At 42.7% G+C, this 27781-nt stretch overlaps 1 protein-coding gene across 2 annotated transcripts in view; it reads right to left on the bottom strand.

Annotated features, from left to right (window-relative positions):
• Positions 1–27781, bottom strand: part of qsox2 (quiescin Q6 sulfhydryl oxidase 2) — a 70687-nt gene that overhangs the window by 6670 nt on the left and 36236 nt on the right. For both annotated transcript variants that reach the window (XM_029722337.1, XM_029722338.1), the window contains 6 exons: positions 11056–11161; positions 10741–10831; positions 10454–10599; positions 10012–10161; positions 9575–9704; positions 9335–9457 (listed from right to left, as the gene is read on the bottom strand). In XM_029722337.1, coding sequence (XP_029578197.1) covers positions 9335–9457; positions 9575–9704; positions 10012–10161; positions 10454–10599; positions 10741–10831; positions 11056–11161 — 746 coding nt within the window. The remainder of the gene's footprint in view (positions 1–9334; positions 9458–9574; positions 9705–10011; positions 10162–10453; positions 10600–10740; positions 10832–11055; positions 11162–27781) is intronic.

Genomic DNA, 27781 nt, shown 5'->3' with positions numbered 1-27781 from the left:
AATGTTTGCCAGCTAGATTTCGTCTATTAAGTTTACTGTCTAAAATGTGCCAAATGCTCTGTAGTTGTGCATTTGGTTTGCTAATTTAGTAGCTAGTTAGCTATCTAGCTTAGTGGTTAGCTTCTTCCGTAATCAAGCCTTTGCTTGATAACAGCAGAGAATCCCCTCCTGGATCAAGAGCCTTGCTGGCTAATATTTGTTTAGTGTGTGCAACAAACTGCAAGTAGCATTTGAGTTACTTGTATAGTTTACGTGAAAATGTACAATATGTTCGCACTGCGCTCGTTAGCATTTAGTTATCATTCTCTATGGGATTTAACATGTACTTGTTACCATTGCTAATTTGAAAAATTGTCCCTACTTTTGGACTGAAACCCCCCACAGAACAGTGGCCCAAGAACAGAGGTACATACCAAACCATTGATTTAGTGAACGGTTGCACCCCTACTAATTTTGTGGCGGCCTACAAGAACCTGTCGGATGTCGCGGCCATTCGTTGGCAAAAACCAACATTTAATGAAAATGTGTTTGAGGAAATAAAGTTTGATACTTTAACCCCCTGTACTTTATTGTAATTAAAACATATTGTATGATTATTGAAAGTAAATAGTTCATTTCCAAGTTTTTTTTTTCTTTTTGCATGTTAGCTAGCATGTCCAATTTGAAAACGCTAGCTCAAACTTGCAGCTGACTTGGCCCATTCAAGATAACATGCTACAGATCAATGAAATCAGGCTGAATTATACACAAAATAATTATCTAGCTAGCTAGTAATGTAGTAGAATAAAGTTGTCACTTACAATCAACATTGTAGTTATAAATACAAGTGGCTCAGACTTTCATTTTGTCAACAAGTAGCCATTTGCAGGAGCGAACGTTAAATCGATTCATAAAAGAGGTTCCCCACTTTCTACCGATGTTGCTTGATCAGTGACATGAAAAGCGATCAAAATATATTAACAGTACTGCAGTAATTTCACCAGTTCATATTATTTAGATTTTAGGTAGCAAAGCAATCGATACACTATCCTAAACTTGTTGAAATCGAGAGGCATCGTGCTGTCATTCATTTCAAAAATGAGCCCTGGCCACTTACCTTCACTCCCCTCAAAGATATTAACCTCTCTGGGCAAGGTGGGACGTGACCGTCCCACACTATTCAACAGCCAGTGAAATAGCATGGCGCGAAATACAAAAATATCATAATTTCAATTTCTCAAACATACACTTCTCCTTAATGTAACCACATTGTCCGATTTCAAAAAGGCTTTACAGCAAAAGCAAAACACTAGATTATGTTAGGAGAGTACATAGACAAAAATAACCACATAGCCATTTTCCAAGCAAGGATGTGTCACAAAAACCCTAAACACAGCTAAATGAAGCACTAACCTTTGACGATCTTCATCAGATGACACTCCTAGGACATCATGTTACACAATACATGTATGTTTTGTTCGATAAAGTTCATATTTATATCCAAAAACAGCATTTTACATTGGCGCGTGATGTTCAGAAAATGTATTCCCACCAAAACCACCGATGAATGTGCACATCAATTTACAAAAACACTCATCATAAACGTTGACAAAATACAGAACAATTATTTTAAGAATTATAGATACAGTACTCCTGGATGCAACCGCTGTGTCAGATTTTAAAATAGCTTTACGGAGAAAGCACATTTTTCAATATTCTGAGTACATAGCTCGCCATCACAGCAAGCTATACAGACAGCCGCCAAGTTCGGGGTCAACTAAACTCAGAATTAGTATTATAAATATACTCTTACCTTAGCTGATCTTCGTCAGAATGCACTCCCAGGACTGCAACTTCCACAAGAAATGTTATTTTTGTTCGAAATAATCCATATTTATGTCCAAATACCTCCGTTTTGTTCGTGCGTTCAGTTCACTATCCAATGGCATAATGCGCGAGCGTGATTCCAGACACAAAGTCAAAATGTTCCATTACCGTTAGTAGAAACATGTCAAACATTGTTTGCAATCAATCTTTAGGCTATTTTTAACGTAAAATTGCGATAATATTCCAACCGGACAATAGCGTATTCATTCCAGGAGTAAAAGAAGGAACGGCACGCTCTCGGGATTGCGCATATCCAAGTGCTTTGTCCATAGGCAGTCCACTCATTGACTGAGCTACTATTATCTGCCCAGTGACAGGAGAATGCTGAAAGAACTTTATGAAGGCTGTTGACAGCCAATGGAAGCTTTAGGAAGTGCAATGTGACCCCACAGACACAGTTGTTTTTTGATAGGGATTAGAAAGAACTACAATTCTCAGATCACCCACTTCCTGGTTGACTTTCTCAAATTTTTGCCTGCCATATAACTTCTGTTATACTCACAGACACCTTTCAAACAGTTTTAGAAACTTCAGAGTGTTTTCTATCCAAATCTACTAATAGTATGCATATTCTAGTTTCTGGGCCAGAGTAGTAACCAGTTTAATTTGGGTACGTTTTTCATCCGGCCGTGAAAATACTGCCCCCTATACTTTAACCTGTTACATCTAGGGGGCAGTATTTTCACGGCTGGATAAAAAACGTACCCGATTTAATCTGATTATTAGTCCTGCCCAGAAACTGGAATATGCATATAATTATTAGCTTTGGAGAGAAAACACTCCAAAGTTTCTGAAACTGTTTGAATGGTGTCTGTGAGTATAACAGAACTCCTATGGCAGGCAAAAACCTGAGATGCTTCTGTTCAGGAAGTACCCTGTCTGAACATTTCTTGCCCTTCTTGATTCTCTCTATCGTTTACAAAGGATCTCTGCTCTTACGTGACACTTGTCACGTCAACAATGGAGTCTCACAGCCCGGGAAAAACAGGAATGATGTCATTCAAAGCCCTGGCTGAAGCACACGAGAGCAAAAGCTGAGTGGTCAGTCAATGGACTAAGCCTTAGGCGCGTGACACGCCCCGCCCCCGGCTTTTGGTTTTTTCCTCAGTTTACAGACAGGCAGATTCCCGGTCGGAATATTATCGCTTCTCTACGAGATAAATTGCATAAATATTGGTTTTAAACAGCGGTTGACATGCTTCGAAGTACGGTAATGGAATATTTCGAAATTTTTTGTCATATTTTGCGTCATGCTCGTGGCCGAGATTTAGCGTTGGGATAGTGTCTAGAACGCACGAACAAAACGTCGCTGTTTGGATATAACGATGGATTATTTGGGACCAAACCTACATTTGTTATTGAAGTAGAAGTCCTGGCAGTGTATTCTGATGAAGAACAAGCAAGGTAAGAACATTTTTCTTATAGGAAATGTGATTTTGGTGAAGGCTACACTGGGTGGGTGTCTAAATAGCTAGCCCTGTAACGCCGGGCTATGTACTTACATTATTGCAAAATGTGCTTCATCCGAAAAGCTATTTTAAAATCGGACATATCGAGTGCATAGAGGAGTTCTGTATCTATAATTCTTAAAATAATTGTTATGCTTTTTGTGAACGTTTATCGTGAGTAATTTAGTAAAATCACCGGAAGTGTTCGGTGGGAATGCTAGTTCTGAACGTCACATGCTAATGTAAAAAGCTGGTTTTTGATATAAATATGAACTTGATTGAACAGACATGCATGTATTGTATAACACAATGTCCTAGGTGTGTCATCTGATGAAGATCATCAAAGGTTAGTGCTGCATTTAGATATGGTTTGGGTTTATGTGACATGATATGCTAGCTTGAAAAATGGCTGTGTGATTATTCCTGGCTGGGTACTCTGCTGACATAATCTAATGTTTTGCTTTCGCTGTAAAGCCTTTTTGAAATCGGACAGTTTGGTTAGATAAAGGAGAGTCTTGTCTTTAAATAGCTGTAACATAGTCATATGTTTGAAAAGTGTAAGTTTTCGGATTTAGAGGAGTTTGAATTTCGCGCCCCGCCCATCATTGGATATTGGAGCAGACGTTCCGCTAGCGGAACGTGTAGATGTAAGAAGTTAAGAAGTTTTAAAGCACTGGAAAGGTGTAGATGAGAGCACGATTACATTTTTTTTGATCAGTCATGTAAATGTAAGTGCTGAAAACATTTTGGCACACTATATAAAAACAAGATTGAGAACAAGCTATAGGATGAAAAATATTGGCGTTTTGGCGCAGGAAAAGCTGACGAGCACTAGCTAACGCTACACAGCAAAAACACACACACACACACACACATACTTATATATACACTGCTCAAAAAAATAAAGGGAACACTTAAACAACACATCCTAGATCTGAATGAAAGAAATAATCTTATTAAATACTTTTTTCTTTACATAGTTGAATGTGCTGACAACAAAATCACACAAAAATAATCAATGGAAATCCAATTTATCAACCCATGGAGGTCTGGATTTGGAGTCACACTCAAAATTAAAGTGGAAAACCACACTACAGGCTGATCCAACTTTGATGTAATGTCCTTAAAACAAGTCAAAATGAGGCTCAGTAGTGTGTGTGGCCTCCACGTGCCTGTATGACCTCCCTACAACGCCTGGGCATGCTCCTGATGAGGTGGCGGATGGTCTCCTGAGGGCTCTTCTCCCAGACCTGGACTAAAGCATCCGCCAACTCCTGGACAGTCTGGGGTGCAACGTGGCGTTGGTGGATGGAGCGAGACATGATGTCCCAGATGTGGTCAATTGGATTCAGGTCTGGGGAACGGGCGGGCCAGTCCATAGCATCAATGCCTTCCTCTTGCAAGAACTGCTGACACACTCCAGCCACATGAGGTCTAGCATTGTCTTGCATTAGGAGGAACCCAGGGCCAACCGCACCAGCATATGGTCTCACAAGGGGTCTGAGGATCTCATCTCGGTACCTAATGGCAGTCAGGCTACCCCTGGGCGAGCACATGGAGGGCTGTGCGGCCCCCAAAGAAATGCCACCCCACACCATGACTGACCCACCGCCAAACCGGTCATGCTGGAGGATGTTGCAGGCAGCAGAATGTTCTCCACGGCGTCTCCAGACTGTCACGTCTGTCACGTGCTCAGTGTGAACCTGCTTTCATCTGTGAAGAGCACAGGGCGCCAGTGGCAAATTTGCCAATCTTGGTGTTCTCTGGCAAATGCCAAATGTCCTGCACGGTGTTGGGCTGTAAGCACAACCCCCACCTGTGGACGTCGGGCCCTCATACCACCCTCATGGAGTCTGTTTCTGACCGTTTGAGCAGACACATGCACATTTGTGGCCTGCTGGAGGTCATTTTGCAGGGCTCTGCCAGTGCTCCTCCTGCTCCTCCTTGCACAAAGGCGGAGGTAGCGGTCATGCTGCTGGGTTGTTGCCCTCCTACGACCTCCTCCACGTCTCCTGATGTACTGGCCTGTCTCCTGTTAGCGCCTCCATGCTCTGGACACTACGCTGACAGACACAGCAAACCTTCTTGCCACAGCTCGCATTGATGTGCCATCCTGGATGAGCTGCACTACCTGAGCCACTTGTGTGGGTTGTAGACTCCGTCTCATGCGACCACTAGAGTGAAAGCACCGCCAGCATTTAAAAGTGACCAAAACATCAGCCAGGAAGCATAAGAACTGAGAAGTGGTCTGTCGTCCCCACCTGCAGAACCACTCCTTTATTGGGGGTGTCTTGCTAATTACCTATAATTTCCACCTGTTGTCTATTCCATTTGCACAACAGCATTTGACATTTATTGTCAATCAGTGTTGCTTCCTAAGTGGACAGTTTGATTTCACAGAAGTGTGATTGACTTGGAGTTACATTGTGTTGTTTAAGTGTTCCCTTTATTTTTTGAGCAGTGTATATATATATATATATATATATATATATATATATATATATATATATATATATATATATATATTTTTTATTTTTTTTATTTTAACAAATCGATACTTGGAGATAAAATAGACAGAATATCGTCCAAAATAATATTGTGATATGTAACTATTGATTTTAACCTAGCTTGTGTGTAGAGTGCACCCTTGAGCTTGTGTCTAACCGCTGGTCACCCACCCCCCACCCGTATATTTGGGGGAAAAGGCTGCTGGTTATCTGCATAACACTGATCTTCAACAAATCACAGGAAGGCCTGTCTTCGCCAAAGTATGTGAGGTCACATGATATCACAAAAAAGCTAGCATTATTGAAACTATGTTTAAGGTGGGGTTATACCAAGTGTTTTTTCTCTTAATTTATGCTTTGGCTACAACTACAAGTTGATAATGTATGTGATATCAACAGAGAAGTATATTTTCTGGGTGATTTAAATATTGACTGGCTCTCATAAAGCTGCCCACTCAAGAAAAAACATCAAACTGTAACCAGTGCCTGCAACCTGGTTCAGGTTGTCAGTCAACCTACTAGGGTATTTACAAAAAGCACAGGAATTAAATCATCAACATGTATTTTTCACATCTTTACTAATGCTGCATACATTTGCTTTAAAGCAGTATCCAAATCCATAGGATGTAGTGATCACAATATAGTAGCCATATATAGGAAAATTAAAGTTACAAAGTCTGGGCCTAAGAGGTCTGTATATGAGGTCATACAATAAGTTTTGTAGTGATTCATATGTTGATTATGTAAAGAATATATGCTGGTCTGTGGTGTGTAATGAGGAGCAACGAGACGCTGCACTTGACACTTATGAAATTGCTTATTCCAGTTACTAATAAGCACGCACCCATTAAGAAAATTATTGTAAAAACTGTAAATCCCCTTGGATTGATGAGGAATTGAAAAATAGTATGGTTGAGAGGAAGGAGGCAAAAGGTATGGCAAATAAGTCTGGCAGCCCAACTGATCGGCAAATGTACTGCAAATTCGGAAATCATGTGACTAAACTAAATATGAAAAATATATACTATGAAACAAAAATAAATAAAAAGTAAAAAGCTTCGGAGCACATTAAATGAAATATTTGAAAAAAGGGTAACTCGGATCCATCATCACAAAACCCACTGATATTGCCAACTACTTTAATGACTTTTTCATTGGCAAAATAAGCAAACTTAGGTATGAAACACCAGCAACAAAACGCTGACACTATACATTCAAGTATATCTGACCAAATTATACTTTTGAATTCCGTAGTCAGTGTGGAAGAGGTGAAAAAAAATGATTGTTGTCTATCAACAATGACAAGCCGCCAGGGTCTGACAATCTGGATGGAAAATTACTGAGGATAATAGCGGACGATATTGCCACATCTTCAATTTAAGCCTACTATAAAGTGTGTGCCCTCAGGCCTGGTTGGAAGCCAAAGTCATTCCGCTACCAAAGAAAAGTAAAGTCCCTTTTACTGGCTCAAATAGCCGACCAATCAGCCTGTTACCAACCCTTAATAAACTTCTGGAAAACATTGTGTTTGACCAGATACCATGCTATTCACAGTAAACAAATATACAGACTTTCACCATGCTTACAGGGAAGGTCACTCAACAAGCATAGCACTTACACAAATGACTGATGATTGGCTCAGAGAAATTGATGATAAAATGATTGTGGGGGCTGTCCTGTTAGACTTCAATGCAGCATTGACATTATCGATCATAGTGTGCTGCTGGAAAAACTATGTTATGGCTTTACACCCCTTGCTATAATGTGGATAAAGAGTTACTTGTCTAAAAGAACACAGAGGGTGTTCTTTAATGGAAGCCTCAAACATAATCCAGGTATAATTAGGAATTCCCCAGGGTAGCTGTTAAGGCCCCTTACTTTTTTCAATCTTTACTAATGACATGCCACTGGCCTTGAGTAAAGCCAGTGTGTATGTATGTGGATGTCAACACTATACACGTCAGCTACTACAGCAACTGAAATGACTGCAACACTTAACAAAGAACTGCAGTTAGTTTTGGAATGGGTAGCAAGGAATAAGTTAGTCCAAATATTTCCAAAACTAAAAGCAATGTATTATGTCTCCTAATGAATAATGTGGAAATTGACCCTGGATTGTAAACTGTCATGGTCAAAACATATTGATACAACAGTAGCTAAGAAGTCTGTCCATAAGAGAAGTCTGTCCATAATAAAAGCGCTGCTCTGCCTTAACAACACTATCAACAAGGCAGGTCCTACAGGCCCTAGTTTTGTCCCACCTACTGTTCAGTAGAGTGGTCAGGTGTCACCAAGAATTACTTTTTGTTTTGCAGTTGGCTCAGAATAGGGCAGCACAGCTGGCGCTTAAAAGTACACAGAGAGCTAACATTAATGACATGCATGTCAATGGCTCAAAGTGGAAAAGAGATTGACTTCATCACTAATTGTTTTTGTAAGGGGTGTAAGCTAAATGTACAGAGCTGTCTGTTTAAAATACTTGCACATACAGAAACCCATGCATACCCCACGAGACATGCCACCAGGTGTCTCTTCACAGTCTCCAAGAGCAGAAAAGACTATGGAAGTCGCACAGTACCACATACAGCCATGAATACATGGAATTCTATTCCACATCAGGTAACTGATGCAAGCAGTAGAATCAGATAAAAAAAAATATATATAATACACCTTACGGAACAACAGGGACTGTGAAGAGACACACAAAGGTACAGACGCATGCATACATTGTGATATTGTTGCATTGTGGTATTAATTGGCTAGTAAGAATTTAATCTCGGTGGCACGAGTGGCCAGTGCAAATTTTTCTTAATGTCTACCACTGCTATACAGAAACACTTTGTTTACAAACGATGGAGTAAAATGTGAACTCATTTTTGTGGTCGTTTTGGGCTCCCGAGTGGCGCAGCGGTCTAAGGCACTGCATCTCAGTGCTAGAGGCATCACTACAGACCTTGGTTCGATTCCAGGCTGTATCACAACCGGCCGTGATTGTGAGTCCCATAGGGCGGCACACAATTGGCCCAGCATCGTCCGGGTTAGGGTTTGACCGGGGTAGGCCGTCATTGTAAATAAGAATTTGTTCTTAACTGACTTGCCTAGTTAAATAAATAAATAACTTTTTTCCTTCCTAAACTAAAACCGAACAAGAACCAAAAATCAAGGGACAAACTGAAAGTGTTGTGAACCGTTTGTTACATTGGTTGTTTAAAAGGATAGTTTAACTAATTTCACTTCCTTAGGCTGTGGTTGTTTCCTCTAAACTGTTTCTACATTTGATTACTGGTTACTTAGCAATGTTAAGAATAATCTGGCTAGCATTTTTGGTAAAAGTACCAATGCTAGTGGAAATGGATTGTTTCCATTAGAAATGCATTCAAGTACACACCTTCTGCAAAAAGGGACACCCTCCCCCACTTTACCAACTTTTCCTGAATGGCCCTTTAAACTATGCCAAACATCTAGTTTATTTGAGCACTTGATAATTAAATATCACACAAATGCCTCCCTTACCCGCATCTTGTTGTTGACCAAGTCGAGGATGGCATCAAAGGGGATTTTCTCCAGGGGAAGACTGACCAGCCATTCCAGAAGAGTCTCTAAGAGTTTTACCACGGACTGGCGACCGGGGAAGAGCTGGGATTCAAGAATCAAAGAAAAGATAAATGTTACTTCTCTAATAGAAACAAGAGGGTAAATATTGTTTACTTGTTTGTGCGGACCCACTTCACTTCAGCCTTAGAGCACTTATACCTTAGCAACCACTGTCACAAAGTCTTTGAAGGTCTTGAGCTCTTCTCCCTCCAGGGTTTGGTGGGTAGCCAGCTCTACTCTCAGCAGGTAGTGCAACCCTGACTCAAGGTCCGCCATGTACACCTTGGACCTGGAGAAAATCAGGGAGACAGGTAGCCTAACGGTTAAGAGCATGGACCAGTAACCGAAAGGTCGCTGGTTTGAATCCACGAGCAGACTAGGTGAAAAATCTGTTGATTTGCCCTTGAGCAAGGCACTTAACCCTACCTGCACCTGTACGTTGTTCTGGATAAGAACATCTGCTAAAATGACAAAACTTTTAAAATCAATGATGGGGCCTCAGATCAGACATGGTTACACACAAAGAATGCACCCACACATACCCACTGGTATCGTCTTCATGCATATATAAGATACTGTATTAGCATCAGACTCACTTCTCAAAGTCCTTCAAGGCCTCAGCCGTCCCAGGACCTCGTGGTCCCTCCAGTAGGGGCTCCTGGGGTGCTCCAGAGGTGCTCAGCTTTCTGTGGACCCCTAGGAGAAGCTTGAGGAACGAGGAGAAGAAGAAGCGCAGTCTTTTCTGCCTGGTGATACAGAAATATCAGAGCATTTAAAATGCCTGGATTTATAAATCAGACTACATAAAGAAGTCAAACATTTCACTGACAATTGGGATGAAATATTATTTTTAAATAATAATTACATGTTTGTAAAAAAAATATATATATTAAAAAAACAACAACAATGCTATATCCTGTTCACATACAATCCATTAAAAGAGAATGGTATGCCAACTACAAAAACACATTTGTTGAGCCTCCAACATTTGAACCAGAACTCCTGGAGAAGTAAATATAGTAGAGGTTGCCAACTTACACATGCAGAATGGCATGTGTTCCATTAGGGTGGAGAAGGTATGCTGAGGGGAAAGAGTTGATGCCAAGCTTCTCTGTGAGGCTCTTTTCTGAACTCAATGCCCTCTTCACTGTTAGCCCCTGATACATCATCAGGTCCAAGATAACCTATAGAACAGTTGACGTTACTTTATATATATATAAACCCTATAAAGCAGCATTTAAGTTAAATTACTTCGTTGTTTTGAAGTCTAATTGTATAAGAATGCCATGAAAGGTAAAGTTCAGTTTAATTTGAAATCAGCATACCTCTCTGCCAACATAGGAGTCCTCGTTCTCAACAATGACAGCTGTGTATTGGTTGGATTTCTGACCAATCAAAGGCAATATATCTGCAGAGCTGGAAAGAGGAAATGAGACACACTCAATTTAATATGATAATCACCTGTATTGTGTGCCACTCACTTTTCATTGAGCATTTAAAAAAAATCAACCTGACAGTGGCCCATATTAGCAGACATATGGCAGTGTAAAAGGACAGAGGTTATTTAGCAAACCATGGCATAGGCTAATTGTTCTGGTCCCAAGATTGTGTTGAAGCCCAAGGTGTGCCACTGGACAAACCTGTAAGGCTCAAGTGGAGGGCAGCTGACAGGCCAGTCCTGTGTTGTGTGGTTCTGGAGGAAGTTGACCATCAGCTGTCGCACTGTCTGTAGCTCCCTATCTGCACCTGGGGAGAGAGATGAGAATAGAGCTTGGCGATATTGATAAAAACCCATATCTCGATAAATTGCCAATAAATTGACCCGATAAACAGAACCATAAATATATTTATCCACAATCTGCTCTCCAGTCCTCCTGGAGTGTATTAACAAAATTAAACCAACATATTTAGACTGACTTCATCCAGTGTCCAGAAAAATGTATTTGCACTATATAAAATAGGTGCATAATTAACGATATATAGCCTCATATTTCTGACAATTCTATACAAAAAACGATTAGATTTGTGTCTACCTTCAACTGATAAAAGGTTGATTGTGATATGATTAAGAGAAAACAATTACCCTGAGGGTGTGGTGCCTGGACTTAAGATATGAGAAATAAATGACATACTCACAGAAATTTGTGACTCTCCCCTCTGTAACTAAAACAACCATAGTTGCTTTGAAAACTATTTTTCCGCAATTGCATTTTGAGCAACGGCCATATGCTTGTGCTTCTCAGAATGCATCACTCCCTACTTTGTGCGCACAGTGGGAAAAGGGAGTGAGAGTGGTACGCTCACACAGCAGCTGCTAGTGAAACGGAGACAGCCAGTTAATTTCATAGTAGAAATCAACATAACGAACAGACATTACGGTTGAGATGCATTGTTTTAAAACAATCTACAGAAACTTTGTGTAGCAAAATCCCGAGCATTCCCAACGCAGGCAAAATGCTTCAGTAAGGAGGAAGACAACATCAGTCATTTTCGGTTTAATGTCCCAGCTCTAGATGAGAGGTTGACATCTGCACAAACTCTGGTCCTTTATACAGGAGAGAACACAGTAGGTAGGGCTGTGAAGGTCATGGAATTTTGTGGATGACAGTAATTGACCAGCCATATGACCGCAGTCACCGTTCAAATGTATATATACTCTACATGGCCATAAGTATGTGGACAACCTATCAAATTTGTCGATTTGACTATTTCAGCCATACCCGTTGCTGACAGGTGTATACAATCGAGCACACAGCCAAGCAATCTCCATAGACAAACATTGGCAGTAGAATGCTCTTACTGAAGAGCCCAGTGACTTTCAACATGGCACCATAATAGGATGCCACCTTTCCAATAAGTCAGTTCGTCAAATTTCTGTCCTGCTAGAGCTGCCCAGGACAACTGTAAGTGCTGTTATTATGAAGTGGAAACATCTAGGAGCAACGTCTCAGCTGCAAAGTGGTAGGCCACACAAGCTCACAGAACGTGACCACCGAGTGAGAAAGCGCATAAAAAGAGTCTCTGGAAGCAACGTCAGCAGATGAACGGTTCGACAGGAAGTTCATGAAATGGGTTTCCATGGCCAAGCAGCCGCACACAAGCCTAAGATCACCATGCGCAATGCCAAGCGTCGGCTGGAGTGGTGTAAAGCTCACTGCCATTGGACTCTGGAGCAGTGGAAACGCGCTCTCTAGAATGATGAATCATGTTTTTCCATCTTGCATTCGAACGGACGAATCTGGGTTTAGCGGATGCCAGGAGAACGCTACCTGCCCGAATACATAGTGCCAACTGTAAAGTTTGGTGGAGGAGGAATAATAGTCTAGGGCTGTTTTTCATGGTCGGGATAGGCCCCTTAGTTCCAGTGAAGGGAAATCTTAACGTTACAGCATACAATGACATTCTAGATGATTCTGTGCTTCCAACTTTGTGGCAACAGTTTGGGAAATTTTCCAATTTGAAGTTGCTTGAAAAGGTATGAGCTATGCTTTGTCTTTTGCGCAGCTGTAAACACTTGATCAGTCATTCTCAATTTGACAAGCACTTGATAATTGCTTGAATTTCCCCGCGGCATCCCATTTTTGCGGCCATAATGCACCCTAAAAGAATCCATGCCTTTCGCGACCAGTGGCCTTTGCGCCCTTCTCCCTGAGTGCTGCGCGCTCTGAAGCACCTCTCACTCACGTGATTGGGTATTTCTCAAAGGCTACAAGTGAAGACAGACACATCGGGGACTCAACTGCACGCTTCCTTATCCAATTCCGATTGCATATTGAAGATAATGGAAGAACTGTCCACATTTACTTTTCGTCAGCCAACAAGATGAGTAGGCCTAACGAACAGCAAAAGCTCCAGTCTATCTCAATATATTATCCACCATAGTACAGAAGTCAACCTATTCTATTCTGGGTTAGAAATAAATACACCAAACAGTCTGGGACCGTTTTGGGATGCGATAGATCTCAAATGAATACAACCACAAGCAACAGATCAGAACATTTAGCTTAAAATGTTGATAAACTATTAGGCTATTTTTTCACATTATAAGCACAGCAATGAGCACACGGCAGTAGGCTATACGCGCGAATGTTCCAAAAGCCATGAGACTGCTGAACAGATAATCAAATGGCTACCCAGACTATTTGCATTGTGTGCCCCCCCCCACCTTTTTTTTACACCACTGCTACCCTCTGTTTATCATATATGCATAGTCACATTCATGTTCATACTACTTCAATTGGGCCGACCAACCAGTGCTCCCGCACAGTGGCTAACCGGCTATCTGCATTGTGTCCGGCCACCCACCAACCCCTCTTTTACTCTACTGCTATTCTCTGTTCATCATATATGCATAGCCACTTTAACCATATCTACATGTACATACTACCTCAATCAGCCTGACTAACCGGTGTCTGTATGTAGCCTCGCTACTGTATAAAGCCTGTCTTTTTACTGTTGTTTTATTTCTTTACCTATTGCTCACCAAATACCTTTTTTGCACTATTGGTTAGAGCCTGTAAGTAAGCATTTCACTGTAAGGTCTACACCTGTTGTATTCAGCGCACGTGACAAATAAATTTTGATTTGAAATACCATTATATTCGAATGGTTTGTCCTCTGACAAATCAATTGTACATTTCGGTGTTCCTCAAGGTTCCGTTTTAGGACCACTATTGTTTTCACTATATATTTTACCTCTTGGGGATGTCATTCGAAAACATAATGTTAAATTTCACTGCTATGCGGACGACACACAGCTGTACATTTCAATGAAACATGGTGAAGCCTCAAAATTGCCCTCGCTAGAAGCCTGTGTTTCAGACATAAGGAAGTGGATGGCTGCAAACTTTCTACTTTTAAACTCGGACAAAACAGAGATGCTTGTTCTAGGTCCCAAGAAACAAAGAGATCTTCTGTTCAATCTGACAATTAATCTGGATGGTTGTACAGTCGTCTCAAATAAAACTGAAGGACCTCGGCGTTACTCTGGACCCTGATCTCTCTTTTGAAGAACATATCAAGACTGTTTCAAGGACAGATTTTTTCCATCTACGTAACATTGCAAAAATCAGAAACTTTCTGTCCAAAAATGACGCAGAAAAATTTATCTATGCTTTTGTTACTTCTAGGCTGGACTACTGCAATGCTCTACTTTCCGGCTACCCGGATAAAGCACTAAACAAACTTCAGTTAGTGCTAAATACGGCTGCTAGAATCCTGACTAGAACCAAAAAATGTGATCATATTACTCCAGTGCTAGCCTCCCTACACTGGCTTCCTGTTAAGGCAAGGGCTGATTTCAAGGTTTTACTGCTAACCTACAAAGCATTACATGGGTTTGCTCCTACCTATCTTTCCGATTTGGTCCTGCCGTACATACCTACACGTACGCTACGGTCACAAGACGCAGGCCTCCTAATTGTCCCTAGAATTTCTAAGCAAACGGCTGGAGGTAGGGCTTTCTCCTATAGAGCTCCATTTTTATGGAATGGTCTGCCTACCCATGTGAGAGACGCAGACTCAGTCTCAACCTTTAAGTCTTTACTGAAGACGTATCTCTTCAGTAGGTCCTATGATTCAGTATAGTCTGGCCCAGGAGTGTGAAGGTGAATGGAAAGGCTGGAGCAACGAACCGCCCTTGCCGTCTCTGCCTTGCCGGTTCCCCTCTTTCCACTGGGATTCTCTGCCTCTAACCCTATTACAGGGGCTGAGTCACTGGCTTACTGGTGTTCTTCCATGCCGTCCATGGGAGGGGTGCGACACTTGAGTGGGTTGAGTCACTGACGTGGTCTTCCTGTCTGGGTTGGCGCCCCCCCCCTTGGGTTGTGCCATGGCGGAGATCTTTGTGGGCTATACTCGGCCTTGTCTTAGGACGGTAAGTCGGTGGTTGTAGACATCCCTCTAGTGGTGTGGGGGCTGTGCTTTGGCAAAGTGGGTGGGGTTATATCCTGCCTGTTGGGCCCTGTCCGGGGGTATCATCGGATGGGGCCACAGTGTCTTCTGATCCCTCCTGTCTCAGCCTCCAGTATTTATGCTGCAGTAGTTTGTGTCGGGGGGCTAGGGTCAGTCTGTTACATCTGGAGTATTCTCTTGTCTTATCCGGTGTCCTGTGTGAATTTAAATATGCTCTCTCTAATTCTCTCTTTCTTCCTTTCTCTCTCTCGGAGGACCTGAGCCCTAGGACCATGCCTCGGGACTACCTGGCATGATGACTCCTTGCTGTCCCCAGTCCACCTGGCCATGCTGCTGCTCCAGTTTCAACTGTTCTGCCTGCGGCTACGGAACCCTGACCTGTTCACCGGACGTGCTTGTTGCACCCTCGACAACTACTATGATTATTATTATTTGACCATGCTGGTCATTTATGAACATTTTAACATCTTGACCATGTTCTGTTATAATATCCACCCGGCACAGCCAGAAGAGGACTGGCCACCCCTCATAGCCTGGTTCCTCTCTAGGTTTCTTCCTAGGTTTTTGGCCTTTCTAGGGAGTTTTTCCTAGGGAGTTTTTCCTAGCCACCGTGCTTCTTTCACATGCATTGCTTGCTGCTTGGGGTTTTAGGCTGGGTTTCTGTACAGCACTTTGAGATTTCAGCTGATATACGAAGGGCTATATAAATAAATTTGATTTGATTTTCAAAAGTGACCGCAAATGCGATTATGCATGTAATGCTTTTATTAAATGCCAGTTAGGCTCTACACCCATCGTAAAGCGGATTAATGTGTTTATTTTTAAGAAGGGCCACTTTAGTTGTAATACAAACCTCAAAACATATACGCCTATAGGCCTACAACTATGATTCGAAAAAAGTCCTTGTTTCTTGCCTTACGCTGGGCATCATTCACAAGTGACAAAACATAATTCACAAGTGATAAGCTAATATTGTCACCCATCAGACTACTCTTGATTTAATCTGGTCTTTACATAAACTAAATAATATATGTGTGAAATTTGTTTTGATTTAGAATGGACCATTATCATGCACCTGTCTTGAAACAGGGACAGGGGAAAAAAAATACATGTAATCTATGCACTTAAATAGAGAAGGGATGACACTTTTTCTGTGGTTCATTTTCATGCCATCCAGGTGGGCTATACTCCTGTTATAAAGACAAGCAATGTGCTTAACATTAAGAAAGTCGTGAAATTAATATAGTAGGCCTAGCCAATAGAAAGTTGATTGGATCCTGTCGTGGAAATTCAGTACTGAGAAAGACTTCATTTCTTCAAACAATCATACTTATTTAATATTGATAAATTATTGCAATAATGAAACCGTCAGGCCAACAGTCTTGACTGTTAGGCAGAGAGCCTAATTAATAATGAAAAAACAGACATCTTATATAGGATGACCAAAATTCTTTGTCATGCCGATCAAGGGGCATCATAAGCCACCCTGGACTTATCCTGTCTATCTGTACCTTGCATTATCTTAACCCCCGACCCTGGCCTAATTTCCCAGATGCCAGGATGTCTAAGAACCATTGAGGCCTTTGTTCTACTCCTCTCTATCCCAGTTAACCACCCCACATCCTGTCTATGGAATGCCAGCTGTAGGTTATCACCAAGTCAATCAATTGTCAGCTCAAGCTCCACAGGCCCAACTCGAACGACAGAAACAGATGAGTACTCATCAACCCTTATTTGATGTATAAACAGTAATATAGCATAATCTTTACGTTTTTTTCTGTCACATTCTCCTCTCAAGAAGCTAAGCTTCTTCTAGAAAAACCAAAGGGTACAAGCATTACATGATTATTGGTAAACATACATTTAAACAAACAACGTACATATTTCTGGTGCCTGACAATTCTTCCAGGGTAAATAACCTTTCTTTCATTGCTGAGTTTTAGACCTTTATCTAAACACAGTCAATCTGAAACAGAAAATGAAACATGAAAAATAAAAATCACACACAAGCTTCATTACAGCAAACAGGGGAATCATCACGCTGGCACTATGCACAAAGATAGGGGTCAGCTTGATGAAAATGTCCACCCAGTTTTTATTTTACCTTTATTTAACCAGATAGGCCAGTTGAGAACAAGTTCTCATTTACAACTGCGACCTGGCCAAGATAAAACAAAGCAGTGCAACAAAAACAACCCAGTTACACAAACAAACGTAGTCAGTAACACACACACAAAAAAAAATCTATGTACAGTGTGTGCAAATGTAGAAGAGTAGGGAGGTAGGAAATAAATAGGCCATAGAGGTGAAAATAATTACATATCAGAGTGATAGCTGTGCAGATGATTATGTGAGAGTAGAAATACCGGGGTGCAAAAGAGCAAGAGGGTAAGTAATAATATGGGGATGAGGTAGTGCTACTTACAGATTGGCTGTGTGCAGGTACAGTGATCGTTAAGTTGCTCTGACAGCTGATGCTTAAAGATAGAAGACTCCAGCTTCAGAGATTTTTGCAATTCGTTCCAGTCATTGGCAGCAGAGAACTGGAAGGAAAGGCAGCCAAAGGAAGTGTTGGCTTTGGGGATGACCAGTGCAATATACCTGCTGGAGCGTGTGCTACGGGTGTTGCTATGGTGACCAGTGAGCTGAGATAAGGCAGGGCTTTACCTAGCAAAGACTTATAGATGACCTGGAGCCAGTGGGTTTGGCGACAGATATGTAGTGAGGGCCAGCCAAAGAGAGCATACAGGTCACAGTGGTGGCGAGTATATGGGGCTTTGGTGATAAAACGGATGGCACTGTGATAGACTACATCCAGTTTGCCGAGTAGAGTGTTGGTGGCTATTTTTTAAATGACATTGCCGAAGTCAAGGATCGATAGGATAGTCAGTTTTACGAGGGTATGTTTGGCAGCATGAGTGAAGGAGGCTTTGTTGCGAAATAGGAAGCTGATTCTAGATTTAATTTTGGATTGGAGATGCTTAAATGTGAGTCTGGAAGGAGAGTTTACAGTCTAACCAGACACCTAGGTATTTGTAGTTGTCCACATATTCTAGGTCAGAACCGTCCAGAGCAGTGATGCTAAATCGGGCGGGAGGGTGCGGGCAGCAATCGGTTGAAGAGCATGTACTTAGTTTTTACTAGTATTTAAAAGCAGTTGGAGGCCACGGAAGGAGTGTTGTACGGCGTTGAAGCTCGTTTGGAGGTTTGTTAGCACAGTGTCCAAAGAAGGGCCAGATGTATACAGAATGGTGTCGTCTGCGTAGAGGTGGATCAGAGAATCACCAGCAGAAAGAGCGACATCATTGATATATAGAGAAAAGCGTCGTCCCGAGATTTGAACCCTGTGGCACCCCCATAGAGTCTGCCAGACAGTCCCTCTGATTTGACACACTGAACTCTGTCTGAGAAGTAGTTGGTGAACCAGGCGAGGCAGTCATTTGAGAAGCCAAGGCTATTGAGTCTGCCGATAAGAATGCGGTGATTGGGTCCTTATGCTCAGAATTGGAGTGCTCTTCATCAGAGATGTAGTCAGGAAATGGGAATAGGTCAGGGAAATCATTTCCAAATCATAATTAAAACCCAATTAACTCTCATCAGGGTTATAAATTACAGATCACTATCCCAATGCATTCTTAGCCTAAATCATTATAAATTTAGCAGTGTGAACCTCCATAATCAACCTGATACCCCAAATAACAATTTTAGAGTCCAAGTCCAAATCAATTACGGGCAGTTGACCGGCACTCAATCTTCTGGCATTTCTTCATTTTTCTTCAGACAGCTTCACAGTTCAAAGTGGATGGCCCATAACAATGACCCAATTTCAAATGTCTCACCTGAACCCCACCACAACTCACTACGTCTTGTCCATTTGCCAACCAGTATACCAGCAATATGAGAAGTTTTGGAACAGATCTCTCTCCATGCTCACTCCATGTGGACTTCTGTTGCACTCCTGAGAGAGAATGCATTTGATAATTTAAACTAGATGCTGTACACGGTTGCTGGTTCGGACTCAGGTCTCTCGCTAGAAGTGGTGTAGGACACCGGCCATAGTGCACACCATTCCATTAATCCTTAAAGAAAACAGTAAAACATTTCATATCCCAGAGTTACAGTTTCTTCAGTACATTTTCATCAAAATAATTCACATGGTCAATTAAAACTCAGAAAATAAAAACTTGAGAAAATTCCATGTGTGTGTGTCTTTAAAATACCGCATCTCCAACCTGTGAAAAACCTACTAAAACCAAATGAAATGCAACACTCACAATAAATCAGACATAGCATTTTAAAACACTAAAGAATATTCATAACAAGTGTGTGTGGGTGCCTGCAAACCATACGGTAAAAACAAACAAAAATGGCCTTATTTAATTTGGTAGTTTACGGCTTAATCCGGATACCTTTATACTAACTACCATAGCCTTAGGAAACGTTTCAAAGAGAGAGAATGACTACCCCCATTCTCCTGGAAGAGAAATGTCAATTTCTTTAGTATTCACTATACTAATATCATAATCAGCAACCCACAACTACAAACAAAACATGATTGGTTGTTTTAATGTACCCCAACGTTTATGTGGGCTTAATTTAGCATGCGCTACCCTTGTATCTCGCCACAGAGTCTAAGAATTCACTCCCATATTGTATTATATGACTGGTCTCTCTTTTCCATAACAATGTAAAGTAATCCTGGTATCGTTACTAGACCAATGTCCAACAACATATGTAATATCAGTTTCACCTTAAATTGTTCCTGTTAACCTTTATTTAACTAGGGAAGTCAATTAAGAACTAATTCTAATTTACAATGACGGCCTACTGGGGAACAGTGGGTTAACTGCCTTATTCAGGGGCAGGATGCCAGATCTTTACCTTGTCAGCTCTTCCCTTAAACTCAGAAAGCCCCCTACAATCTCTACCTTTGTCTTTGTCTCACATTGTTAACAGGTGAACATTTTCTTTAATTATAGTCAAAACAAACATAACTTCGGTTCTCAGGGAGCCCACTTTAATTACTCTTCTCTTTCTCCCTTTCTTCAATTCAATAAATATACTTCAAAATAAAACGAAATAAAGTGTCTCACGAGATTAAAACTACTGGGGTTTTCCTGAGTCGCAATGTTCTCGAAAGCCCCAAATATGTTCTCGTTTCTCCGGTTGTACTTCACCATATAATTCCTTGTGACCCTGCTCTACCACATAGTTTACTAATGTGGCGATGTTTGGTAGGCGTTCCTTCGTCTTTTCACACCAATAACAAATTCACTTTAAATTCTATCAACACAAAACCCTCAAATCTACACCCTTTAGCGATTGTTTAAATGCGGCGTGAAACAAAGTGACTATTTGTAAACATTCGTGCTCTTGCCCATATATACTGCCAATTGTACTATCCACTGTCCTTGATTCTCACAAGGATTATTCAATCCCAAAATCTGCTAAAGAGCAGGGTTGATCCAAGCTATCTGACCTCACAAAATATAATACTTTTCTTACCTCAAACCCAAACTAACTGGCTAAAGTTGGCTAGCTAACACTACTTCCTGACACAAACAAGAGAATACAGCTTCACTCTCCATTCTACTCACCTTGCAGAGCTGGTTAGGCTTTTTTCATGTTATTCAAAACGTTGGTGACTAACTGTGCTGCTGGCAATAATTTCACGTTATTACATAGTTACGTTATTTCCCTAACGTCTACTGACACCAGCCATATTCAACCGGCGTTGAGCATTGGTAAATTCAACAGCTATTTTGCACTCTGGTACATTCAAACTAGTGCTCTGAAATCCGAACAAAATAGTCTGAGCGAATTTACCAAGTACCCCATTTAACAATATCCATACCCAATTAACTTCACAAATAGAACGGTTAGTGCGATTACGCTCATAGAACACTAACATGAAAACGCTGGTGTATTGAGCTAAAGACTCTTGTTACATCATTGTGCCCAGTCACAAATGCATCCCGGAATTTCCCTGTCAGTGGGGAAATTGACAAATTTTATTCACAATTAGATTTTTCATATTCGAGCCGAATTGTAAGAATGCTCATGAACTTCTATTAGTGTCTTTATGGCTTTGCTTTAGTATACCTCTTCTATTATGGTTATTTCTGCTCCTCTCTCCTTGAGGTTTTAATATATGCCAATCTTTTTCTGAGACTATCTCCCAGATCCTGTAGACAGTCATATAACGCTTTAATGTTCTCTAACAAATTATACATAAAAAGACCACTCTGAACCTACGTACGTCTACTTAAAGGTTGTTTAAATTGCAACTCATTAAATTCCCAGTATTAATTTATCAAATCTCCAGTAATCGATTATACAGACATACAATTTCTCATTCATTTTTTTTTTGCACAAACAAAAAAACAGATGGGAACGAGACAGACGAGGAAAACTGGTTAGCGCTGTTTTTAGATTTCAAAACCCTGTCTATATAAACAGGGAAACCCATACCATTACCAAAATATTGCCTAATTAGCGGTCCGACAACAGGGTATTGTATCCACACTGGGATACCGCTTACTGCGATTACTATGGTATAGATTATTTTATGTCTATACAAATGTGCAAAACTACATACAGATACCCATGTCTCCTATTTAATTATGCAACACAGTCCCCCCAAAAAATCCAACCTTACCTCGTATTTTCTAAGTATCAGGAATAACAAAACACGCACAATAACACCTAACAACAGTAACCCAGGGCATACCTGTTTACCTCATTTAACAAAACACAAGTTATAATTAGACTTCGCCAGGGCCAGCGTACTTTCAGGTGTCACTGGGCGCAGGTCCCTCGTCTAATAGAACTTCGCCAGGACTAGCGCCCCCGCAGGGTGTCACCAGGCTCTGGTCCCTCGTTCCCACAAACCTCACCAGTCCTACTGTGATCAAGTCAGTACCACAGGCTAGAGTTTTGGTTGCCCTCGACTGGCTAATTAACAATCATGCCCAAGGACACCTCACTTATCAACTCAACTCAGTCCTGTTAGTCACCTCAGCTGTGGCCTTCTTAAGAAACAGGGCATTTCTTTTTTATTTATAATTTCATCACTTATTGATTTTTTTTGTCCAAGCCTACCTCTCTCAGCACTATGTCTGAGATCCGGTATCCACCCGTGCCCGCCACCTCTCAGATCATAGGCGGGTCCAGCTGCTCAATAATAAGCGTGGTTTACCCTGAGATCTCAACTTCTGATCCCCTGTACACAGTTTACCCAGATCTTCAGGAGCGGTCAACAGGTGAAGTTGCAGATACCATCCCCCTCACCAAAAATGTTGTGGAAATTCAGTACTGAGAGACTTGGTCATTTCTTCAAACTATCATACTTATTTAAAATCGATTAATTATTGCAATAATGAAACCGTCAGCCCAACACTTAAAAAAATATAAATTAAAAAACAGACATCTTATATAGGATGACTAAAATGCTTAGTCATGCAGATCAAAGGGCATCATAAGCGACACTGGACTCATCGTGTCTTTATCTGCACCTGGCGTTATCTTAACCCCCGACCCTGGCCTAATTTCCCAGATGCCAGGATGTCTAAGAACCATTGAGGCCTTTGTTCTACTCCTCTCTATCCCAGTTACAACCACCTCACATCCTATCTATGGAATGCCAGCTGTAGGTTTCATCACCAAGTCAATCAATTGTCAGCTCAAACCCCACAGGCCCAACTCAAACCACAGATGAGAGAGTACTCATCAACCCTTCTTTGATGTATAAACAGTATTATAACATAAACTTGTAATTTTCTGTCACAATGTTCCTCTATTAACCTGTTGGGGCTAGGGGGCAGTATTTGCACGGCCGGATAAAAAAACGTACCCGATTTAATCTGGTTACTACTCCTGCCCAGTAACTAGAATATGCATATAATTGATTTGGATAGAAAACACCCTAAAGTTTCTAAAACTGTTTGAATGGTGTCTGTGAGTATAACAGAACTCATTTGGCAGGCCAAAACCTGAGAAGATTCCAAACAGTAAGCGCTCTCTCTGACCATTTCATGGCCTTCTTGATCATCTCTAACCAAAACAGGGGATCTCTGGCATGACGTGACATTTTCTAACGCTCCCATAGGCTCTCAGAAGGCGCCAGAAAGCTGAATGGTGGCTTTGCAGGCCCTGGCTGAAAAACATTAGCGCATTTTGTAAGTGGTCGATCTGAGAACAATGAGACTGGGGCGCGCATGCTCGAGCTGACACCATGTTTACTTTCTCTCGTTGAACGAAAACAAACACTCCCGGTCGGAATATTATCGCTTTCTTACGAGAAAAATGGCATAAAAATTGATTTTAAACAGCGGTTGACATGCTTTGAAATACGGTAATGGAATATTTAGCATTTTTTTGTCACAAAACGCGTCGGGCGCGTCACCCTTATTTACCCTTCGGATAGTGTCTTGAACGCACGAACAAAACGCCGCTATTTGGATATAACTATGGATTATTTGGGACCAAACCAACATTTGTTATTGAAGTAGAAGTCCTGGGAGTGCATTCTGACGAAGAACACCAAAGGTAATCAAACTTTTCTAATAGTAAATCGGAGTTTGGTGAGAACCACACTTTGTGCGTATCAAAATAGCTAACCTGTGATGGCTGGGCTATCTACTCAGAATATTGCAAAATGTGCTTTCACCGAAAAGCTATTTTAAAATCGGACATAGCGAGTGCATATAGGAGTTCTGTATCTATAATTCTTAAAATAATTGTTATGTTTTTTGTGAACGTTTATCGTGAGTAATTTAGTAAATTCACCGGAAGTGTTCGGTGGGAATGCTAGTCACATGCTAATGTAAAAAGCTGGTTTTTGATATAAATATGAACTTGATTGAACAAAACATGCATGTATTGTATAACATAATGTCCTAGGATTGTCATCTGATGAAGATCAAAGGTTAGTGCTGCATTTAGCTGTGGTTTGGGTTTATGTGACATTATATGCTAGCTTGAAAAATGGGTGTCTGATTATTTCTGGCTGGGTACTCTGCTGACATAATCTTGTCACGTCCTGGCCGGTATAAGGTTAATTGTTTTTGTAGTTTGGTCAGGGCGTGGCAGAGGGTATTTGTTTTATGTGGTTCAGGGTGGTGTGTTTTTGTTAAAAGGGTGGTTGATTTACTAATTCCGGGTTTTGGTTTATGTTTAAGAATTTCTATGTGGAGTCTAGTAAGTGTATGTCTATGTTTGGTTAATTGGGGTTGGGACTCTCAGTTGAAGGCAGGTGTTGTCTATCTGCCTTTGATTGAGAGTCCCATATAGTAGGGTGTGTTTGTGTTTGGTATTTGTGGGTGATTGTTCTGTGTTTAGCCTTATGCCTAGCCAGACTGTTTTGTTGTTCGTATTTCGTTTTGTTATTTTTGTATGTTCATTTTTGAAAATAAATAAACGTCAAGATGAGCCTGCACGTACCTGCTGCGTTTTGGTCTACCTTAACCGACGACAACCGTGACAGAATCTCCCACCAAAATTGGACCAAGCAGCAGAGGAAGGAGCAGACAGAATTCGAAGTGGACAAACGAGAGAGATGGACTTGGGAGGAGATCTTGGAGGGAGAAGGCTCCTACACTTGGGAGGAGATCCAAGCAGGGAAAGATCGCCTTCCTTGGAAACAGGTGGTACGCGAGAGAGAGGAAAGGAGTAAGGCTGGTATGGACCGGGAACGTTTCCGAGGGACAAGACTGGCGTTGAAGCACGAGAGGCACCCCCAATACATTTTTTTGGGGGTGCACACGGGTAGTTTGGCTAGGCCTAGGAAGAGCCGGAGGCCAGCTACCCGTGGTTATATGGAGGAGCGTATGAGGTGGGGAGCGCCATGTTGCGCTGAGAAGCGCACTCTCTCACCCATACGCACGCACAGTCCGGTGCGAGTTATTCCAGCCCCTCGCAGGTGCCGTGCTAGAGCGGGCATCCAGCCTGGTAGGAGGATGCCTGCGCAGCGCATCTGGTCGCCGGTACGCCTCCGAGGACCAGGCTACCCAACTCCCGCTCTATGCACGGCTACCATCAGGCCCCTGCACAGCCCAGTCTGCCCTGTACGAGCACCCCGCTCGTACAGGGCTACTAGTTCCATCCAGCCAAGGCGGGTTGTGCAGGAGGTAAGATCTAGACCGGCTGTGCGCCTCCATAGCCCTGGGTTTCCAGCTCCTGTCTCTCGTGCGGACCCGGAAGTGCGTCAACCCAGTCCGACTCGTCCTGTTCCCGCTCCCCGCACTAGCCTGCAAGTGCGTAAACCCAGCCTCGCCAGTCAACAGTCGTCAGAGCTGCCCGCCAGTCAACAGTCGCCGGAGTGGCCAGACTGCGCTGAACTGCCGGAGTGGCCAGACTGCCCAGACGAGTTGCCGGACTGCCCGGACTGTCCCGAGTTGCCAGACTGCCCGGACTGTCCCGAGTTGCCAGACTGCCCGGACTGTCCCGAGTTGCCAGACTGCCCGGACTGTCCCGAGTTGCCAGACTGCCCGGACTGTCCCGAGTTGCCAGACTGCCCGGACTGTCCCGAGTTGCCAGACTGCCCGGACTGTCCCGAGTTGCCAGACTGCCCGGACTGCCCCGAGTTGCCAGACTGCCCAGACTGCCCCGAGTTGCCAGACTGCCCCGAGTTGCCAGACTGCCCCGAGTTGCCAGACTGCCCCGAGTTGCCAGACTGCCCCGAGTTGCCAGACTGCCCCGAGTTGCCAGACTGCCCCGAGTTGCCAGACAGCCCCGAGTTGCCAGACTGCCCCGAGTTGCCAGACTGCCCCGAGTTGCCAGACTGCCCCGAGTTGCCAGACTGCCCCGAGTTGCCAGACTGCCCCGAGTTGCCAGACTGCCCCGAGTTGCCAGACTGCCCCGAGTTGCCAGACTGCCCCGAGTTGCCAGACTGCCCCGAGTTGCCAGACTGCCCCGAGTTGCCAGACAGCCCCGAGTTGCCAGACAGCCCCGAGTTGCCAGACAGCCCCGAGTTGCCAGACAGCCCCGAGTTGCCAGACAGCCCCGAGTTGCCAGACTGCCCCGAGTTGCCAGACAGCCCCGAGTTGCCAGACAGCCCCGAGTTGCCAGACAGCCCCGAGTTGCCAGACAGCCCCGAGTTGCCAGACAGCCCCGAGTTGCCAGACAGCCCCGAGTTGCCAGACCGCCCCGAGTTGCCAGACCGCCCCGAGTTGCCAGACCGTCCCGAGTTGCCAGACCGTCCCGAGTTGCCAGACTGCCCAGACTGTCCCGAGTTGCCAGACTGCCCAGACTATCCAGAGTTGCCAGACTATCCCGAGTTGCCAGACTGCCCAGACTGTCCCGAGCACATCTGGGACATCATGTCTCGCTCCATCCACCAACGCCACGTTGCACCACAGACTTTCCAGGAGTTGGCGGATGCTTTAGTCCAGGTCTGGGAGGAGATCCCTCAGGAGCACGCCCAGGCGTTGTAGGGAGGTCATACAGGCACGTGGAGGCCACACACACTACTGAGCCTCATTTTGACTTGTTTTAAGGACATTACATCAAAGTTGGATCAGCCTGTAGTGTGGTTTTCCACTTTAATTTTGAGTGTGACTCCAAATCCAGACCTCCATGGGTTGATAAATTGGATTTCCATTGATTATTTTTGTGTGATTTTTTTTGTCAGCACATTCAACTATGTAAAGAAAAAAGTATTTAGTAAGATTATTTCTTTCATTCAGATCTAGGATGTGTTGTTTAAGTGTTCCCTTTATTTTTTTGAGCAGTGTATATAAAAAATTAAGCTGCACATTTTCTACTCTCCTCTGCCTCCATATGCTGCCATTCAAACAATGATGGCATAATGGGAACCGACATTACAAAAAAACACATTCTATTGCATCAGCCACACGCTATATTACCATGAAAATGATCGCATCACAATACCAGGCAGCCATTGCAAGTGTACCCATGAGTTTAGGGTTGTGACTAGAAAGAGTACAGCTACGACCGAAAGTTACTATTCGTAGCAGGTTAGAAGAGCATTTTAGCTAACCCTAACCCTTTTCTTAACCCAAGTCGCCTAACTTGCTGTGTAGATTATCCTGTAAATTCTGCAACGTCAGTTCCGGTCGTAGCTGTAGTCCCTCTAGTCAGAACCTGAGTTTTCCAGTCAAATTGCCAGGGTTAGAGGTTCCAAGCCTATTCTAGTTATTCTACTTCCATGTGTGCTGCTGCATTGTGGTGGGCATTGCCTAGGCGACAGAAACACAAAATGTGCTTGTTTCAGCAAGGAGTACAAAAGTTTCATGTTAAGAGTCCATGTTATGGCCGAAATGGACTCAACCGCATGAATGCCCAGCCTTCCTGGACACATTTATAACAACATCACCCTAGTATTCCTACCAAACAACTGTCTCCCCTCTGCATTCAAGCAGCCCTTTGCGGCAGACTTTGACCGGGCCAAATAATTTAGAAGAGCGATAAGTATGTTTATAGCCGCGTATATGC

Source organism: Salmo trutta, chromosome 29 (assembly GCF_901001165.1).
Source record: "Salmo trutta chromosome 29, fSalTru1.1, whole genome shotgun sequence".
In the NCBI taxonomy this organism is placed as follows: Eukaryota; Metazoa; Chordata; class Actinopteri; order Salmoniformes; family Salmonidae; genus Salmo; species Salmo trutta.
The sequence above is the reverse complement of the archived record's forward strand: the minus strand, read 5'-3'. Positions and strand labels throughout refer to the sequence as shown.